Source organism: Vipera ursinii (assembly GCF_947247035.1).
Source record: "Vipera ursinii genome assembly, chromosome: 1".
Taxonomy (NCBI): Eukaryota; Metazoa; Chordata; class Lepidosauria; order Squamata; family Viperidae; genus Vipera; species Vipera ursinii.
The window spans coordinates 248,745,059-248,767,390 of record NC_139512.1 but is presented as its reverse complement, the minus strand read 5'-3'; the positions used below and the strand labels follow the sequence as shown (position 1 = coordinate 248,767,390).

At 38.2% G+C, this 22,332-nt stretch overlaps 1 protein-coding gene across 1 annotated transcript in view; it reads left to right on the top strand.

Moving 5' to 3' along the window:
- The window catches only part of ASCC3 (activating signal cointegrator 1 complex subunit 3), a 270,899-nt gene that overhangs the window by 104,465 nt on the left and 144,102 nt on the right, over positions 1-22,332 (top strand). Inside the window, exon 14 of the mRNA XM_083371881.1 lies at positions 13,118-13,252. Coding sequence (XP_083228007.1) covers positions 13,118-13,252 — 135 coding nt within the window. The remainder of the gene's footprint in view (positions 1-13,117; positions 13,253-22,332) is intronic.

Genomic DNA, 22,332 nt, shown 5'->3' with positions numbered 1-22,332 from the left:
ATTTTCTTGAAAAGATCTCTGGTCCTCCCTATTCTATTGTTTTCTTCTATTTCTTTGCATTGTTCATTTAAGAAGGCATTCTTATCTCTTCTAGCTATTCTTTGGAATTCTGCATTTAATTGGGCATATCTTTCTTTTTCTCCCTTGCCTTTCGCTTCCCTCCTTTCCTCAGCTATTTGCAAAGCTTCCTCAGACAGCCATTTTGCTTTCTTGCATTTCTTTTTCTTTGGGATGGTTTTGGTTGCTACCTGTTGTACAATGTTGCGAACCTCTGTCCATAGTTCTTCAGGCACTCTGTCTATCAGATCTAATTCCTTAAATCTATTTGTCACCTCTACTGTATATTCAACAGGGATATGATTTAATTCATATCTGACTGGCCTAGCGCTTTTCCCTACTTTCTTTAATTTAAGCCTAAGCTTTGCAACAAGAAGCTCATGGTCTGAGCCACAGTCAGCTCCTGGTCTTGTTTTTACTGACTGTATAGAGCTTCTCCATCTTTGGCTGCAGAGCATATAGTCAATCTGATTTCTGTGTTGACCGTCTGGTGATGTCCATGTGTAAAGCCGTCTCTTGGGTTGTTGGAAAAGAGTGTTTGCTATCACCATCGTATTCTCTTGACAAAATTCTATCAGCCTGTGCCCTGCTTCATTTTGTACTCCAAGGCCAAACTTGCCTGTTATTCCAGTTATCTTTTGGCTTCCTACTTTAGCATTCCAATCCCCCATGATGATAAGGACATCATTTCTGGGTGTTAGTTCTATAAGGTGCTGTAGGGCTTCATAGAACCGGTCAATTTCATCCTCTTCAGCACCGGTGGTTGGGGCATAGACTTGGACTACTGTGATATTGAATGGTTTGCCTTGGATTCGAACTGAGATCATTCTGTCATTTTGAGGATTGTATCCCAGTATTGCTTTTCCTATTTTTTTATTGACTATGAAGGCTACTCCATTTCTTCTGAGGGATTCTTGCCTGCAGTAGTATACCTGTTGGTCATCTGAATTAAATTCACCCATTCCTGTCCATTTTAGTTCGCTGATACCTAAGATGTCAATGTTTAGTCTTGTCATCTCTTGTTTGACCACGTCCAGCTTTCCTTGATTCATGGATCTTACATTCCAGGTTCCTATGGAGAAAAAATCTTTACAGCATCGGACTTTCCTTTCACCACCAGACATATCCACAGCTGAGCGTCCTTTCGGCTTTGGCCCAGTCGCTTCATTCTTTCTGGCGCTACTAGTACTAGCCCTCTGCTCTTCCCCAGTAGCATATTGGACGCCTTCCGACCTGAGGGGCTCATCTTCCAGCGTCATATCGTTTTGCTTTTTGGTACTGTCCATAGGGTTTTCATGGCAAAGATACTGGAGTGGGTTGCCATTTCCTTCTCCAGTGGATCACGTTTTGTCAGAACTCTCTGCTATGACCTGTCCGTCTTGGGTGGCCCTGCACGGCATAGCTCATAGCTTCATTGAATTACGCAAGCCCCTTCGCCATGACAAGGCAGTAATCCATGAAGGAGATTTTGCTATATATAGTAGGTCAAAAATGCAAATGTATTATTAATACTGACTGTGAAAACAGTAGTCATGCACTTTCTTTCATGCTCAAATCTCACTAGTTTTTTTCTCTCCAGGATTTATTATGACTCCTTTGCACCTTAAAAACGTATAGGCTGTCTTTAATCCATTATTCCCAGCTCTTTTAAAAAGACTAAATGGAATGAAGCTCCATGCATTACTGATACTACGGAATAAATAAAGTAGGAAGGTGGTGCTGTTCTGTGAAAGCATACGTTACAACAGATGGAGAAAATGTTTTAGCTGTCCTACTCCAGGCTTCTTGGCTTTGAGCTCTTCTTTGCTACTGGGAAATTAAAAATTGGGAATTGAGCCTTTTATTTTTAGCCATGTGCTCAAATGAAAGCAATGTCTTATTTGTAGGTTTCTCTTTGAATTAGTCAACGTAGGTTTACTAATAGCATTTTTGCTTTACCATGGTAATTGTTGTTAAGGATAATCTATTTAATACAGAATTAGTTTACTTTTACCATGTGAATTTCTTGAACAGATTTTTTTGGTTAAGAAAACTGGGAATGCTGTCCATTCAAATACTAATAGAAGCTCTTTTAATTGAAATGTTAAAATTCTTACAAGTTCTTACACTATCCACTGCAGGGAGGTTGGTCCTATTAAATTGGTCATCCCTCAGCATCTGATGGACCCAAAGGGATGCAGAGGGATTTCCCTTTTCATCTGCTGCATGGTCCATCCAAAGCTTTGGTTGCTGCTTGGAATATGAGGGCAGTAGAGACCTTGGATTGGATTATACCTATGTGACTTCTCTTGTGGATCCCATCACTCCCCATAGTTTATGGAGGAGCTGAGAGACATGAAACAGGAGAAGAGATATCTAGAATGTTACTGACACTCAACAAAGGACAAAGTCGACCAAACAGTAAGGGTACAGACTCAAAAAGGAATGATAATAACATATCCAAACAGGAAAGAACCGGGTCTTCAAGACACTTGCTTAAAAGATCCAAGGATTAAGGCAGGACAAATTTCTGGAGAGGTGCCATTGCAGAGATCAGATGCCACAACAGAGAAGGCATACTTCCTGAGACCCATGAGATGTCCTTGCTTTAAGGATAGAATCAGAACAAGCCTACTCAGTTGATTCTTACAGGGCAAACAATAACAGTGGGAGAAAGGTAATCCCTGAAAATTCCATGCCCTCTGCTTGAAGATCATTATATGTTACAACCAGCACCTTGAATTTCACCTGAAATCACACTGGCAACCAGAAATTACACAGAGTGCTTTAGGCAACTAAGATGTCATATTCCTACTAAACACGCTCAAAATTCCCATGCAGCCATTTTCTGAACTAGTTGCAACTTTAGAAGGCTCTTCAAGGGCAGCACCATATAGAATGACTATGAAAATGAAATCATGGTCCAGAAAAGGGTGCAATTGATACACAAGACCAATCTGAACAAAGGTCTTCCTAGCTAGAGCTAGATCTGTTCTTCATGCAGGAGCTAGCCACCCCACCGTATCCCGCCAAAGTGCACCAGTTCTCCCTCTGGAACTGCAGTTTATTTATTTATTTTTATTATATTACCTTTACAAATAACCTAAGGCGGCAAACATATCCAGTTCATTGCAGAACAAAGATGGTAAATCTCCAATTCTTAATGATTTGAGAACCCACATCTACCATGTATGAGGCAAGTTGGAGTTTACACCTTTATCCTTCCATCCAGATAATCACTGCCTCCAGGCATTGGAAAAATATTTTAATAGCGTTGTTTGTCTACTCAGTGTTGATGGACAATGTATATTAATAATTCATTAATACAAATAGAGTGTAGAATACATTTCCAGTATTGTGTCATAAATTTCAAAGATCCTGGAGCACTGGGGAACTACCAGAGGACTGGAGGAGAGCTTATGTAGTTCCCATCTTCAAAAAAGGGAAAAAAATAGATCCAGGAAACTACAGACCTATCAGCCTGACCTCAATACCTGGGAAGATTCTGGAAAAGATAATCAAACAACAAATCAGCGAACACCTTGATGCAAACAAAGTCATCACTAAAAGTCAACATGGGTTTGTCAAAAACAGATCATGCCAGAGAAATCTTATTGCATTCTTTGACCAAGTGACACAATTAGTGGACAAGAGGAATGCTGTAGATATAATTTACTTGGACTTTAGTAAGACATTTGATAAAGTAGATCACAACCTACTACTTGATAAGATAGAAAAATGTGGGTTAGATAGCATCACCACCAGATGGATTCATAGCTGGCTGACAGGCCGTACTCAGCATGTGGTCCTCAATGGAACTGCATATATATGGAAGGAAGTGTGTAGTGGGGTGCCCCAGGATCTGTTCTGGGCCCAGTGCTCTTCAACATCTTCATCAATGATTTGGATGAGGGGATAGATGGGGAACTCATCAGATATGCAGACGACAACAAGCTGGCAGGATTAGCCAATATTCCAGAAGATACGCTTAAAATACAGGAGGATCTGGACAGACTCGAACATTGGGCGCTATCTAACAAACTGAAATTCAATGGTGAAAAAAGTAAGGTTCTCCATTTAGGCAGGAAAAATCAAATGCACAGGTATAGCATAGGTGGTACCTTGCTCAATAGTAGTAACTGTGAGAGGGATCTCGGAGTCCTAGTAGACAATCACTTCAAAATGAGCCAGCAGCGTGCTGCAGCTGCCAAAAAAGCCAACACAGTGCTAGGCTGCATTAACAGGAATAGAATCAAGATCACGTGAAGTACTAATACCACTTTACAATGCCTTGGTAAGGCCACACCTAGAATACTGCATCCAGTTTTGGTCACCACGATGTAAAAAAGATGTCGAGACTCTAGAAAGGGTGCAGAGAAGAGCAACAAAGATGATTGGGTGACTGGAGGCTAAAACATATAGGGAACAGTTGCTGGAATTGGGTATGTGTAGTTTAACAAAAAGAAGGGTGAGGGGTAACATGATAGCAGTGTTCCAATATCTCAGGGGCTGCCACAAAGAAGAGGAAGTCAAGCTATTCTCCAAAGCCCCTGAAGGCAGGACAAGAAGCAATGGATGGAAACTAGTCAAGGAGAGAAGCAACCTAGAACTAAGGAGAAACTTCCTGACAGTTAGAACAATTAACCAGTGGAACAACCTGCCTCCAGAAGTGGTGAATGCTCCAACACTGGAAGTTTTTAAGAAGAGACTGGATAGCCATTTGCCTGAAATGTTATAGGGTTTCCTGCCTGAGCAGGGGGTTGGACTAGATGACCTCCAAGGTCCCTTCCAACTACTTCTTCTTCTTCTTCTTCTTCTTATTATTATTATTATTATTATTATTATTATTATTATTATTATTATTAATTATTCTTATTCTTATTATTATTATTATTATTATTATTATTATCTTCAACCTAAAGTATTGCAAAAATGGTACAAACATGAACCATGTGAGTTATTGTTCTGTCCCTTTAATTCTGTCTCCTGTAGTACAATATTTGCAATCAGTCCTTACTGAACAATCACTGAGGAAAACAATATTTGATGTTGCATTATCCTAATTTTAAGATCAAAAGATTTGATGTTGCCTACTTGTCCATGGTTTACACAAAAAAGTTATTAAAGCTTATTCTTACAGTCATCAAGTAAATATTTAATATGTGTGCAAAACCTACTTCCAAAAACCGATTGTTCAGAACAGATCATTCTAAGAGTAGTTCAGCTGATTTCTGGAAGTTAATTCAAGAAAAACAAAAAAATGATTTATGGTGTTTTGGCCAAAATGAAAGTAGACCATGTTGGAATATCATAGATGACTTTTGGTTTGGAAAATCAACTTCTAAAAAGAGACAGCATTCCTGACATGGTCATATCAGTGTTAAGAGTAGCTATTGCTTACAAAAAGTTGCCTATTCCTGTCAGTTTTCCATGGGCAGAAATCTTAAAATTGTATCTAAGCTGTAATAGTCTCTGCAATTATCTGAGGCTGTTAAGATTACAGAATTTGCTAGGGTTTCAACAAAACGGATCTAAATGATGCAAGGCAAACTATCAAAAATATTATTTGAAATAATGGATAATCTTGAATTGATTGATATATGGAGACATAAAAATGGTGATGCTAAAGAATATTTTTTTTTCAGAAAGATGTTGATTTTAATTTGGGATTGACATATTTTGGCTTTCAAAAAGTTTGGACACTTGTGTTAATAAAGCTGAAATATTGCCAAATAATTTTTCTGACCATAATCCAGTGACTTTAATATACAAGAAGAAAGCTAGAACTTCTAAATGAGGATTAAATGAAATATTACTAAAGATGAATTAATACTGGAAGAATGTAAATAGAATTTTTGAGAAGAACCTCGGTAAGAATAGTGGTATTAAAATAGTATGGAATGCCAGCAAAGCATTCATGTGAGGACAATTTATTCAGCAGAACAATAAATTTGAACAAAAAATAGACAAAATTGGAAAGTGATATAAAGGTAAAGGAGGATGAACTAATGAGATCTCCAGGGAGAAGAAATACCTCATTTCAAATTAAACTCTTACAGTATCAATGTTCTATGTTAATGGTGAGAAAGATGGAAATAAAATTGAATTTTCTTAAATAAAGAAATTTTGAGTCAGCAAATAAGCCAGGGAAATGGATTGGAAAGGGAAAAGAAAATTTACAAAACAAGAAAACCATGGTGACCAATAATGTAAATATTCAAGAAAATTTCATCAGTAGCTTATATTGCACAAACAAAAGAAATTTCAACCAGGGAAGAATTTTTAAAGAAACAAAGTCTACTAAATTTAACAGATGCCCAAACGTGAATGATAAGTGGACCAATAATAAAAAAGGAAATTTGGATTGCTATAAAGAGATAAAGGGGCTGCCACAAAGAAGAGGGAGTCAAGCTATTCTCCAAAGCACCTGAAAGCAGGACAAGAAGCAACGGATGGAAACTAGTCAAGGAGAGATGCAACCTAGAACTAAGGAGAAACTTCCTGACAGTTAGAACAATTAACCAGTGGAACAACCTGCCTCCAGAGGTTGTGGTGGTGGTGAAAAGGTAGAGTCACTTACAGATTATCTTCTTCTTTTCAAGTTCTTTTGAAGGTGAACTTTTATTACCTTTGCAAAATATTATGAACTCCATTTTAGATAATAAGATACTGGATAGTTAAATTGGAGCATGTATAGCACTGATTATTAAAGAAGAATAATTTTTGACTTTGCCAAAAAAAGGCCAATATCATTACTCAGTAATGATTATAAGATATTCACGATATTTTAGCTGAAAGATGGGAAAATGTGTTTTTTTGCCTAGGAGTCAATTAAGAGATAAGAGAACCAATTTGTTGTAGTGGTTAAGGTACTGGCCTACAAACCAGGAGACTGTGAGTTCTAGTCCTGCTTCAGGTATGAAAACTGGCTGGGTGAATTTAGGCCAATGACTTTTGCTCAGTCCAACTGACCTTGTAGAGTTGCTGCTATGGGGAAAATAGAAGGAAGAAGTATGTTCGCCACCCTGGGTTACTTATAGAAATAATAAAGGCATTTTTTAAAAAATAAATAATATTAGACAGTGTTTTTTTTGTAAAAGAAAAAGGTGCCAGAACTCACACGTCATACAACCTGCCTTGCCTACCCTACAAGGTTCCATCCAAAAAAGGTGCCGGAACTCCGTTCTGAGCGTTCTATGAGAAAAAAAGCCCTGATATTAGAAATGTTCTTAATGTATTAAGTGTACTTTGACTAACAGAATGAAAAACAAACTGCCTCAATATTTCTTGATGCTTAGAAAGCTTTTGAACTTTAAAACTTTTTAAACTAAAGTTTTATGTTTAAAATTTTTGGAAAGTATAGATTTTGAAGAGAACTTTCTTATATGGGTGATATATACTTGCTTTGGTACAACAAAACAAGGACATACATAGCAACTGAAATGACAGTGGTATCAGAATGGGAAGAAAACTATAGTTAGTTCACATTTTATTGAATCTAATATAGAATGAAAAGGAAACACAATTGACAATGCCAGTATGAGGAAAAATGAAAATAAATATTCAACAACATTATTCAAAAATACATGTTACATTGATTAATCCATTAATTGGGAAGCTCAACTTAGACTGGATTCGCATGTGGCTGTGAATATTGATGTAACGATCAACAGAGTGTCTTGCTTTTGGAGTATGTTTGCAAATACTCAGGTTAAAGGTAAAGGTAAAGGTTCCCCCGCACATGCGTGCTAGTCGTTTCCAACTCTAGGGGCCGGTGCTCATCTCCATTTCAAAGCCAAAGAGCCATCGCTTGTCCGAGGACATCTCCGTGGTCATGTGGCCGGCATGACTAGATGCCATAGGCGCACGGAACGCTGTTACCTTCCCACTGTAGTGGTCCCTATTTTTCTACTTGCATTTTTACGTGCTTTCGAACTGCTAGGTTGGCAGAAGCTGGGACGAGTAACAGGCGCTCACTCTGTTACGCGGCACTCGGGATTCGACCCACCAAACTGCCGACCTTCTGATCGACAAGCTCAGCGTCCTAACCCACTGAGCCACCGCGTCCCTTCACTCAGGTTAAACATAGGTGTTATTAGTGATGGTTAGACATAATTGCTTTTATTTTTTTAATCAAAGATATAATATCTTAAGTCCATATTTCTTTGCTATAGTATAAATCATAGCAATGGAACATTGTACTGTTATTGTGAGTCTTGTATTTATCTTTTGTTCTAATAAGTACTTCTATTTAATGCATTTATTATATTTTAATCTGCATTTTTGTAAGACGTGAAATAGCCTTTCTTGGAAAGTAAGGTGAAATATTTTTCATTCTACTTAATAATTCTGTTATGTATGCTAAAATTCAAATTTGTAGCTTAGGTTAAATTAAAATCAGGAGATTGTGGCATTTTTGTTATATTTGAAACATGTCATTCATCCTCAGGTAATTTCTGAATAATATCCAAATTAAAGATGAGTTCCTAGCAGCTGTTTTATCTAAATCACCACTGACAATATAAACTAGTAATGCTGTGCCTGTAGATTTTTCTAAATACCCTATATTTTTTGTAGAAAATTATAATGAAGCTCTGTAGTAGGTAAGTGTCCAAATCAGTAGGCATTTGTATGCTGTTCTCCCAAGTTGGCAAGTGGATCAGCCAGAGAAAAGACACCTGGATAAATCAGCTGACAACAGGGCTTGCTGCAATTTATATGCCTTAGCAAATGTTGAAGAGCAGGTCTGTAAATCCAGACAGCAAGAAGTAAAATTTACACAGAGCAATGAATAAAGATTTCTTGCTGATCAGCTAACTATTTTATGGGACTGAAAGGAAATGGGGCTGTAACTTGTAAAGAGTGTACTTTGGGTGGCTAGGTACCAAGATTCTAAGGGAAGATTTTGGAATTCAGAGAGGTTGAAGGAAGTTCATAATTAAAAAGATGTTCATCATTTACAATGAGCATGAATAATGTTGTAATGGAAAAGGGTTCAGAGCTGATGTCAAGTTTTGAAATAAATGTTCTTAGATTATTATTCCACTAACAAGTTGCATACATGGGTCAAAAAATATAAATATTAATCCTTTCTAATTCTGAGGCTACTTATTAAAAATATGACCTATGAGCTCAATTTCAGATTTTTCAGTGGTATTTTCTCATCTATATTCATGGAAGTGTGGAATATGTCTGCACACAAGCTCAATTCTCTCTGCATTTCATATTCCATCACAAAAGTAAAATATATGTTCATTTATATTAGAACAGACATGTCAAACACAAGGCCTGGGGGCCGGATCCGGCCCGCGAAGTGGTTTCATGTTGCCCGCAAAGCCATCCTGGAAACAGTGAGGGAACGGCCCCCACTGCCTTGGCCCTGGCCTAGAGACCCTCCTTCTGCCAGAGACCCTCAGATCTGTCCCACTCCTGCCCAGGCCCCCATAGGCACCCTTGATGCGAACGATGTAAAGCTGGCCATGCCCACCCAGTAGGCCATACGCACTCTAGCCATGCCCACCCAGTAGGCCACGCCCACCCTGGCCATACCCACCTGGCCCCTTGAGGGCAACCGCAATGCTGATGCGGCCCTCAATGAAATTGAGTTTGACACCCCTGTATTAGAAGCACTAAGCTATCAGGGTTTGAAGTGTCTGGCATCAGGTTACAGTCAGGAAAACAGGCGTGGAAAAGGGATTGAAGGAAAGTGGTTTTATTATACTTCTGCTATGCCAATCCTCCAAAATAATTATCTTTATATGTGGGTGCCCTACTAAATAGAAAAAGCTATGGTGTGGGGAGACGATTTCCAAAATTTGAATAAAAGCATTAACCATTAATGGGAACCCCATAGTACCACCTCTGACTCTGAAATTAGCTTTTCAGGAAAATGCCACAGAAGTCATAACCTCTCTATGCACATTTGCAAAAACAATCCTTAGTTATAAGTCATCTATTAAATTAAATAAAAGATCAAGTATATTGTAGCATAAATATTTCTCTGATGCTTCTTTTTTGTTTCCACATGTAAAATAACACTTTTACTTTGTTTATTTTATCAGTAAAACAAGTAATTAAAGGCAACTGTTTCCCATTTTCATAGATCTCTGCAGTTTTTGATTCCATAAAGAGAAACATTTATGGAAGAAAATGGCCACTTTAAATGTGGCACTCACAATTTTACTTCTACGCTCTACTCAAGAGACTCACTTCAAAACATGTAGAGGTGTAAATGATTCTTTAACTCAGAGTATACCTGCCCATAAATTTATTACACAGGGTTGTATTCTACTCCAAGGTTTTTTAACCTCTATATCAACAATAGTGTAGAATTCCTGTATGCTTAAGATACTGATATGCCAAATGTCCATGACCGTATCTGTTTATTAATATATAAGATAAAGCTGATAGATAGGAGAAAACTTTCAGTGGGATGACAGCTGTACTGTTAATATAAAGCTGGAGTATCACTATAATGATACAGCACAAATGTTCCATGTCATACAGTTACAAAGATTTTGACTGAATTTTCAAGCCTCTTGGGGTACTTGTGAAGATAGTTTGTTCCTACAGATATTCAAACTGCTCTATTTTATGTTCCAAAGTTAATATTTTTATTCACCATCCTGGAAGCATTTCAAACTTGAAACATTTCTGCTTCAGTTTTAAGATGCACATTTTGAGCTGGGAGTGGAATGTTTCAAGTTCAAAATAAAATCTTTCGAATTTGAAATGTTTTGCACACTTCTACCTCCTATCAATCAAAAAGATCACATTCAGAAGAGAATTTTAATGGAAATTATGTGATTTGGTGTTTTAAGTAGTAGGAATCTTTGTTCTCTCATGCAGTGTAAAATAATTTAGAGATAAGTTGTACACCATAGCACTCAAAACTGAATTTCTGTCATATATTTGTAAAGAGATTTTTGAAATGTTCTAGTTTAAAATGGCTGCTTCTTATAAAAAGTATCGTTATGGTATTATTTCTTTACACCAATGACTAGTTAAAAAACAACTTTTTTTCCACCCACCCACTCACCTACCCAATATTCTGTAGTGCTAATCTGGAGACATTTCCTTTGTGCTTTGCTTGCATATTTTGTCATTGAAAAGTTTAGTTTTCCTGAAAAAAAGCTACACGAGCTCTCAGCTCTTGAGACACCGGAGCTAGCTTTGAACTTCAGAGTACAGATCTAATTACACAGCTTGTAGCTGTGGAACCACTTTTCTCTATTCCAAATTACTTTTTCCAACTTATTTGCATAATGTAATGCATAGAGGTTAGCCACTGAAATAAAAAAATTCTCTTGACATAGTTAGGACAGCCTGTGTTAACCCTCTTCTATCTGTGGGTGTTTTGTTTTTTAAGCTCATTTTATAGGCTGAATAAAAGGGATGCCTTTTGGGGGGAAAAATTGTGTTGGTCTTGGACCAATGCTGCTCTATTTTTTCTTCCTTATATTGTGTTTTGGAAGTAATGATAAATGAGGCTTGCATTCTACATGCTGAATTCCTTGCCAATGCAGGAACTGATGCTATTCACATTTCCCCATCTGGGTATGAGACAATGGAATTCCCAAATTTTAACACTCTCTACATGCAGCTTTGATTTTCAAAAAAAGAAACAATTCTTCTCCTTTTATAGGCTTGTAAAAAATTATGTCTACTGAAAAAGAAAGTGGATAGATATATATTTTCTCCTTTTCTTCGATTGTTAGAACAGTGGTTGATTCGTTGAAATTTATTGGTAGCAGGTTGAAGTCAGACAAAAGCTGTTTCTCATGTATTGCTTATTGATTTAAGAATCTATTGCTACAAGATATGGTGCCAACTACTGGCTCTTAGGGTTGTTTCAAAAGAGGCGATTTCTGATTGGAAAGTAGATGATTTTATTCTAGTGAAGGTCCCCTTCTTCTAAGCGTACCTCTTAATGAGAATTAATAATTTATTTATTAAAAAGATTCGTATGGCCATTCATCTTAGAGCACAGCTCTGGGTTCATAGCAAAAAGCAAAGCAATAAAACCATAAAAACAAAGACTAAAACATAGTGCTTCAATAGGCCTCCTAGGATGACTCAGTCAATATCCATAGGCTCTCATCACTCTACCTTAGCACCTGGGATAAAAGCCAGGTCTTTGTGGCTTTCTGAAAAGTGAAAAGTTGCCAGTGGGAAGGTTGCCACAGGGTAGGGGCAAACTTAGAAAAAATGCACTTCCTGGGCCTCACTGGGTGGCAATATTTCACAGTAGGAACCTGGAACATGCTCATTCAGTCCAACTTGATAGGGCAGGCAAGTAGTCTCACGGAGAGGCAGTCCCACAAACAACCAATTCCCATGCTACATAAGGCTTTAAATGGGATAACCAGCACAGTGCAACCAAAAAGTGACTAAGGGATGAGTAAAGTGAGCAAGGCCACCTTGTCCAGAATGTGGATGTGGATGATGAATCTGTGTAAAAGTCCAATAGGCGTGGCTGCCACCTGCTCTTTGAGAAAGACCCGCAAGTCCAGGAGCACCCCTCAGTTGCATTCCAGCTCTGTCTATGGAAATGTCAAGGATCAAAAGTGACATTTCACCAGGCCCCAAAAGTATCAGTATGGGGCATTTTTAGTATTGTAGTCTTTATACTTTTTAAAAACCATTTAACTTTAATGAGACCTCAGTATGCATACCAGTGTTCAGGCTGAATACTTTGTTATCCATTTTTACTTGAGATTTCATCTCAGTTTTATGTGCACATGACTATGCTTTAAATTTTAGGAGTATCAGGGATAATTTTAACACTCCGTTATATAAATTCTTAAAAGTATTCTAATCTACACACCTTTTATTCATATGACATACTTTCTTAACATTATAACTCTATTTCTCTCTAAAAGCTAATTGTATATTATAATTTCTAAAGGCTTGTATAAACATATTTACATTGCTATTTATTCATATTCATGTAAGTATGTATCAGAAACATCATCGTTAACTTTCTTTGCATTACAAGAATTAGCTTAAAGATGCCCACAAACTTTTTGTTACAGAAAAATAAATATAAAACTAATATACATTATATCTTTTTTTTGTCAAGGTGATGGTATTCGTTCATGCTCGAAATGCTACAGTCCGAACTGCTATGGCTCTTCGTGAAAAAGCTAAAAACAACGGTCATATTTGCTATTTTTTACCAACTCAGGGTCCTGATTATGGACAATCAGAAAAACAAGTAAGTGACAGTTTTGCTTTATTAAAACAAGATCCATTTATGTACAAATTCCCATCAGATATAGTAAGAATTTATAAGAATAAATGTTGTATAGTAATTTAACGTGCTGGAATAGGAGTTAGCGGGCCGTGTTCTAGTCTCCCTTAGACACGGAAGCTCTCTGGGTGACACTGTCCCCTAGATGGGGAACCATAAAATACCTGTCTATGAACCTACACTATACCAGCGTGACAGATTATGATTCATAACCATCAGTGAAGAGACCTTCATCCAACAGTGGATAAGAACAGCAACATGAAAAGAGAAATATTCCCTGAAAATAAGACAATTGTTTTTGCTGCTTTTCTTAATTACTTGTTCAAGAAGCACAGCGACTTAATAACTGTCACTCAGAATTAATGTGTGCATTCTCACCTACATTTCTTAAGAGTTGCTTTGTAGAATAAGATGGGGGAGCATATAAATTTAATAATATCTGCTGTTAGTATAAAAGGTATTGGGAGGATTGCTTAAAGCCATTGCTGTTACCTTTTGGGATATGCCCTTTATCTCAACCTCGAAAGATGCCAGCTGTGTAGGAAATGTCACCAATCTGTTTAATTTAATTTTAATTTAATTTAATTTAATAACATTTATATACCGCCCTTCTCCCTGAGGACTCAGGGCGGTTCACAGGGCAGAATAAAATAGCAAATACAAACATTAAAAGGAGATTAAACAATTGCCCTAATTAAAAACAATAGAAGTACAATTCTAAAAAAACCCCGAGATAAAATTAAAAGACCAAAGATAAAACAACCCCAGCGATCCCCATCAGGCTAGGCCAGCTTGTACAAACAAAAATGTCTTGAGATCGCGACGAAAGGAGCGAAGATCGGGCGCCATCCGGAGCTCTACCGGTAGCTGATTCCACAGCTCCGGAGCGCCCACAGAGAAGGATCTCCCCCTAGGGGCCACCAATCAACATTCTCTGATCGGTGGCACCCTGAGGAGGCCCTCTCTGTGGGAACGCACAGGGCGCAGGGAGCTTGATGCCGGCAGCAGATGTTCCCTGAGGTTACATTCCCATGCCACTTTTTGTACTATTGTCACAAGAATAAAACTGGCTTGAGAAAAAGCATATTGCAGCATAGTTCTCTCTCCTCCACCCTACTGGCTACCGACAGTTTGGACTACAATTCAGCACCAAATACTATAGAGATTGTACTCTAATACAGGGGTCCCCAACCCCCGGTCCATGGACCAGTACTGGACCATAGCATGCCAGCAACTGGGCTGCACAAACAAGGAAAACCCCATCTGCAGGATGCAGGCAGCACACAAAACCACTCCCCCTCCGGCTGGTGGAAAAACCTCTCTCCACGTAACCGGTCCCTAGTGCCCAAAAAGTTGGGGACCTCTGCTCTAATACATCTAGAGGACATTATGCTTGGAGGCTGATTTAGCCTTCGTCCCAGAGAAATACTGAAAGCCTCTTACTACAGTGGCTCCTGGTTCTTGTGAAAGTCTATAGCTCCCTAATCTCCATTGTAAAAAAAAATGGGGATTAAGGAGCATCTTTATTTGCTGAAAGAACGCATAATTTGATTCAGCACCTAGTTTCCTTGGAATATAAAACTGAAGAGAAGCATTTTCATTTCTCTGTGTGTAATAGGAGAAAGAGCTGCCTAGATCCTGTTTTTTATTAAGCCATCTCATTATATTCCCTTTAAAGTACAGTTCAGTTGTCCCCTCTTTTAAAACCAGTTTGATTGTTTAATTGGATCCAAGTAACCTAATTTGGTATTACATATAGTGGTTATATTTATGTTCTTTTTATTTGTTTTGAGGGTTGTTTTTTTAATGTTGAACTTTAGAATCGCAAATAAAAGATTTTGTTTCTAACATGAGCAAATTATGTTAGGATATTTCCATCACCACCACCATCACCACTTTCCTATTTCCAAAAATTAAATAGAAAAATAAACCTACCCCATTGCAGTATTTTCAGTAAAATCTGGGTAACTCTTCCCATTTTAATATAAATTTATTTGGAGGGAAATACAGTCTTCAGGGAAAGACAACAATGGAGAAATTTTATGAGCTTAAGAATTTTACATTAGCATCCAAAGTGGAATGGCGCTGAAATGCATCCCTTAAAAGGAATAAGAATATGGGGTTCTAACTTTATCAAAGCTGTTGGCTACAATTTTTCTTCATAAGCTTGCCAGGAGTTACAGGAATTTTATAGTTACTTTAAGCTAACCAAACTAAGGCTTAAGTCCCGGTTCTCATTACCTAAACCAATTAAAACAAAGCTAATAAAATTTCTGCCTTATTCAATTACCCAATCCTTATTCTTTACTTTCTTATTTCTTTCCAACTGCAATGCAAACCAAAGGTCACTCACAGCTAATTTATATTAGAGGAATATGTTGTGTCAACTGATGAAATTTCACAAAGAAATTTGAGTACATTCAGATTTTTCTTTTTATTGGTACTTCATGACATGCTTTTCTAAGTAAGATAAATTTGCTCAGTATTGTCTGCATCTTACTAAAAGATTAATATTTCTTGTAAGTGATGGCTTACTCCTCATGTCGTTTAGTTGCTCTCTCATTAAAGATAATTAATAGAGATATTTCACTGCCCAGTGAGACATATGAACAAAAGCAATGCTTTCATCCACTGAAAAGAATTCTTTTCAGAAAAAAATAATTTATAATTCCTATCAAAATTTGGCTCACTTATGTAAAGGATCATAACAAAATGTACATCAAAGATTTGATTCAGATATAACCTTGTTTAATCATTCAGCATCTTGCTGCTCTTAGTAGCCTTTTGTATATATTTGCTATAAATGTTCACAGCAACTAAATTTTGCTTTTTACAAAACAGTGTAATGAATGTATGAAAAGAAAAGGTTTAACATATGTATTATACTAAGAACTAGTTGTTCTTACCCCATATATATTCAGGTACATTTCTACAACTATTGACAAGTTTCAACCTGTTTCATTTGGGTTTCAGGCTAGGATTTAGTACTGAGACAGCCTTGGTCATGCTTGCTAATGACCTGCAGCAGAGCTAGGACAGATAAAGTGCATCCATTCTTATGTTCCTTGATCTCTCAGTGCTTTTCCTTTGGAAGCGGCTGGTAGTTCTCTTACCTTCTCTGAGGCCAGGTCCAGTCAACTTTGGGTGGAGAGGAGAGATAGCAATAGCACTTAACTTCATAGTGCCTTACAGCCCTCTCTAAGCATGTTGCCCCCAACAATTTTACCGATTTCGGAAGGATGGAAGGCTAAGTCAATCTTGAGCAAGTCAGGATCAAATTCCTGGTAATGAGCAGAGTGAGCCTGCAATACTACATTCTAACTATTCTACCACCGTGGCTCTTACAGGCCCTCCTTCTCATAGTTGTAGCCAGCATAGTGTCCCCACAGTCACTTGATCGTGATTTGTGCACTTGACAGGTGGCTTGCAATTATGATTTTGCAGTGTCCCTTGTCATATTCTCTCCATTTGCAACCTTTACTGCTGACTTCCAATAAGCAAAGTCAATAGGGAAGCTGAAGGAGTGGCAGATGGTGATTGTCAAGCCCCATGGGCTCAACATACAAAGGGAGGGGGAAACAGCATGGCAAGAGCAGCTCCACTGACAGACCCAGCAAAGACAACCAGCTGGAAGGCTCATCCTCACCGCCGCCAACCAGCTGGACTTCTGGGACAGCCTCTGTGACGGCTGCAGCTCTGCCAAACAGCTGGGGATCAGCAGGGCCATCCCCAGCCAGCTGGGAGGTCCGAAGGCCCATTCTCGCCGCCACCAAGCAGCTGATCAGTCCAGGACAGTCTCCACACAGCTGCAGTACCGCCAAATGACCAAGAGACCAACAGGGCTGCCTCCCAGCGCCGCCGAACAGTTGATTAGCCAGGGCGGATTCCGCATGGCCAAACAGCCGGGGGTTGCCGGCCCACCGATCAGCTGACGGACCAGGATGGTCTCTGCAGAGCAGAAGGACTTACCAAACCAGCAGCAGCTTCGATGTTCCAGAGTGTCAGGATGGCAGGCAGGAGGGGCATCTGGTTGCTTTTACAGACGAACACCGGATGTTCGCTTGCTGTGAGGGGAAGGGTGGAACCGCAGGGGGGAAGGTATTTTATGCACTGGGAGCAAAACACTCCCAGCGTTGACTTTGTTTGCGAACCATTAAAGCATATGTTGCAACGTTCCTGTTTGCCAGTCGCCTGTCATTCCGTGTTTGGGTTGGAAGAGACCAGGGACCGGTAAGGACGTTGGCAGTGATCTCATGATGTCACACCTAAAAGGTGCACAGAATTCACCTAACAGTGGCAACCAGAACCGTCATCGTAGATCACCATAGTCATGGAACATCACACCCCAGTGCTTAGCAACAGAGTTCCCAGCCCCCAGTTACCATCATTAATCCAAGGACTACCTGCATATGGCAGTCCTCTTGTGACTTTGGGGTTTAAACAGCATCCCAGGCCAGACAACTAGTTTGCCTTCCATATATCCAAATAATAGAAAGAATTTATGCATTGGCTATTTGTGAACTTGTTGCTATTCCTCTGCCCCAATTTACATGCAATCCTGTGTGATTATATGAATGAATTTATTAAAAAAACAACTAAACGTGTGTGTGTGTATATGTAAGTATGTGTGTATGTGTGTTTATGTATGTATGTAGATATACACATACATGCACACACATACTGTATGTGTGTGAGAGAGATGTACATACATACATACACACACACACATATTTAAAAAAAACCTATTGTCAGACATAATGTACTATTGGCTTAGGAAACGAAAGGGTGGGGGGAAGTTTCATGATGCACCCAGAAAATACTGGGAACTTCTGAAAAACATTTAAGTTCTGAAAAATGCTGTTTTAAGATATCACTGTCCCCATGCAACTAGAATTGTGATCCTGAAATTCTTAAATTGATAAATAGAAACTGTCTATGGCAACTAATTTCTCTGAATAGTTTGTTTTGGAACTTCCAGTCTACTTTTGTTAGTCTGTAGTGTCTCCAAATAAGGGCAATAAAAGAGCAATAGATGCTATTTCATTTGCAAACAATAAACACAAATCAGAACAATGTACCCAAATTCTCATGGACATGTCCGTGCAGTAGAATGCTTTGGGTTTTTTTGTATTTTGTATTTTTGACTTCTGACTGGAAAAAAGCAAATGAATTTGAAGAATCTTTTTTCAAATGTATCCATCATTTATTGAATTAATCCTGAGAATTTGAAAGTAATACAGTCGGATGGTTCTGTTGTAGTGCTTCTGAAATGTTTTCTTGTTTTAGACCATCATAAAGGTAATTCTTAATAAATAATATTTGTGGACTTGAACTTTATGTGGAAGTAGTAAAATGAAGAGGGATTTTTAATAGTTGTCTTGTTATTGTGCTGGAATTGTATTGGAAATGTAGATCTCATGGTACCAATCTTAGACATCTGGTTCTGGAATGTTTAGCTAATAAAACCTTCCATACCTGAAATTAAAAAAAATGTCTGGAGTGCTTGTTAGACATTTTATTAGTTGGTTAATTCCAAAAAAAGAAAAGTAATAACTACCCTAAAAATTAGAAAAGTACATAAAGTACATCACCAGACACGTCCTAAGATTTTTGGAATTCAGTGTAAACACTTTTCAATAAAAATGAAAAGAAACAATACAAATACTCCATCATTATATTTAGAAATAATGGTGTAAGATTTGAGATGATTGAAATTTGTTAGTGTAAACACTAAATAGCATTATTTTAACTCAACTGTAAGTCACTTCTCTATAATATAACTTCAGAATACAATTAAAGATAGCTCCATAAAATCTATATATAAAATAGCCTCATTGTGTATGTTTGAGAAAAAGAGAATGGGAGAGATACGCATTGAGAGCCATCTTGTGGCTTTCTTGTTACTACATGTTTTCTTGATTGTGTTTTTCTGAGTAAGTGAATTTGCTGTGTTTGGAGATTCCTTGATTTAGGATTCTGTGTGTCATTGTTGCTCTAAAAATAGAGAAAGGTGTCTGCATGCATAATAGTTGTGCATATAATTGAATAAGGCATGTTATATTTGCCAAAACTGGATTACTCCAGAGATCTAATGTGTTTTCCTGTAGTATCTATTCTATATTTAACATAGTTGAGTTCTGCGATTGGATATTTAAAAATAATTCAGTGAATACAATACATGTGTGCATGCTCTTCTGTGTAATGTACATTTATGTGACTGTAGCTGTGTATTTATATGTATGCATATGTGTCTATGAGTACACACATACATGTATAATATGTATTGTATAGATTTTTCTGATAGATAGGAAATAGATATCTATATCCAGCAGATATTTATTTTAATAAAAATATTTGAGATATTTATTTACTACCATACAGAGCAGTTTAATGCAGCGGTTAAAGGCACTGGACTAGAAACCGAGAGAGTTCTAGCCAACATGAGTTGTAGCCAGCTGGGTGAAGTTGGATCAGACATTCTTTGTCATCTATTAGGGGCAAGGTGGGGAGGGAGCCACGGCAAACTACTTGCTGAAAATCCTGCCAGTACAATTGCATAAATTTGTCCTTGTAGTCACCAGAGGTCAAGACTGATTTGAAGGCATTAAAATGTATTCTTTAGAAAAAAGCTCATGCACACACATGAGATCAGAGAGTTGTTTCCAAGACCAGCAACGGCACACAAAATTCCAAGCGTTCACCATTTGTTCCCGACAAATGCCCCTTCCCACAGGGTCTCTTAGTCTCAGTCTCCAGGTATGCATTTTTCCCAAATGCTCCCACATTTCTGGCAAGCCTCCAAACAAAGGAAGACACACACACCTTCAGCCACCTGTGGCTGCAAGTAGTTTCACATACAGTCTGATTAGAAGAGTAATTTACTCAAAGCCACGTAAATAACAAGGAAAGAAACATACATCCAAAATCTAACAGAGATATTTCTCTTATTGTTGATAATAGTATTGCTTTACAAGCCTACTGGGATAGGAGTGTGTGCATGTGTGTGGTGTGCAATTACAGAAATAAAGAGTTTCTGGAATTCTGCCTAAGCGTGATGACCTAAAGTAGACTACAGATAGTCCTTTGGATACAGCAGCAATTGCAACTGGGATTGGGATAGTTGTTGCTAAGCAAAACACTCGTACACATGACTGCTTAGCCATACTGTAGGTGTGGAGGTGTCATGCCTCCATCAGAGCCTGAATCTGCAGAGGAAAATGAGCTGGAATAGGACTCTATGGAGGTCAAGGGAGAGGTGTCTGTGCCTTCAGAGGAATGTGGGGAGGAGCAGGCCGAGGAAGGCCAGGGCCCTTCAGGATTGGGATAGGATGAACATGAGAAGACAGAGCTCAAGTGATGAGCAAGGGCCACCCCCTCCTGATCCTAAAGCATGGAGGGTGGAGAGAAGGAGGAAACAACGCAGGCAGGCTCAACTATCTCTGTGAGCCAGCACAACCCACTTTATTGGCCTTCCATCTGTCATTGCATCCTCAACTGATGGAGAAAAAAAACACACGTGGCAGGTGCATGCTTCGCAGTTGGGGTTGTGGGTGGGGAGGAGAAGTCAAAGAGAAAAAGGCGCCCTGAACCCATGTTTACAATGTGAGGTACGTACAACATATCTCTTAAGCTGATAGACATTATAACATCCAGGCGTATGCCTACAATACTGCTGGCTAGAATCAACCAGTTTGGGACAATCTATAAATAATTTTAAACAAATAATTCCCCTTTCCCCTTCCCTGGCCAAATCACTGTTGCATTGGAAGATTCTTCAATTGGCAAATTGCATATTGGACAACATTCATCAGAAGACAAGTTTTAGCATTGAAATTTGTAGCTGTCAGTACTTGTATTGGGTTTTCATTAAGGTGTTTATTTATAACCTTGTTGTTTACACAAGGTTGAACAAATATAATCAGAAGCATCTATAACTGTGATAGAAGTATAAAGATTATAGTAGTATTGACAATCCATTGTATTATGAACAATACTAAATCAAAGTAGTAAGCTTTGTACTGCCTTTTTTTCCCATAGCCACACTTTCTTTCAAAATACTTCAGAAATAAGTAGATTTGAAGCCCACTGCCATCTTTTATTCTTTGTGGAATGCCTGCATTATGTTGATAAATTGGTATCTGAAGGTTAGGATTTGTTTTGCTCCTATATAAATTGTGTCAAATTAAGTTCCTGACGCTGTAGTTTCTCTGTACATATTGCAAGAAACTAATAGCCTTGAAATAATCTCTGCGGTACCCCATACAAATAAAATAGGAAATACAGATAAAGGTTTAAACTGCTTATCCAGTTTGGATATTTTAAATTCCTCAGTATAGGTTGCTCTGAGGTGGGTGCCTTTGAATTGACCTAAAAAGTTGGGTTTGGAATATTACTTTCTCTGTTTTATTTTATTTTTTATTTATTTAATAATATTTCTATACCGCCCTTCTCCCGAAGGACTCAGGGCGGTGAACAGGGCAAGACCTGTTGACCTCAGGAAAAAAAATTGGTGGGGTGAAGGGGATATTTTGTAGCAAATAGTGGCTCAAATGTAGGAAGCTTTCCTTTTCAAGAGATAGGGTGGGTATGGGAACATGAGGAAAGGAAACTCGCCCCCTTCCACTCTCCGTCCTTCCCATTCCCCCCCCCCAAAAAAAAACATTTTTCCACTAAACTCAATAGCAGAGTTTCACATTTTTGCTGGTTTTAGGTTTGATTTATGTGGGAAGATTGAAATTGTTTGCATACTAACAGCTTTTCATCACCATTCTCTTATTCATCATTAGAGCAAAGTCTGCCCAGTGTGATAGCACCCCTCCTCCACCCCCTTCCCCATTTCAAGGCTATGAAGCACATCTTAACAAAAATAGGTCAAGTGGCTTTTTAATCACCTTTTGCATATTAAATTTCTGATTTTGCAAATTCAGTGGGGGATATATATTTTTTCCTTATGTTTGTCTTAACATGCATAGTTCAAGGCTTAACCTAACAGTTCTCTTCAAATAACAGATGAAATCTAAAAGTATTTTATTGTCCGTTTTGCT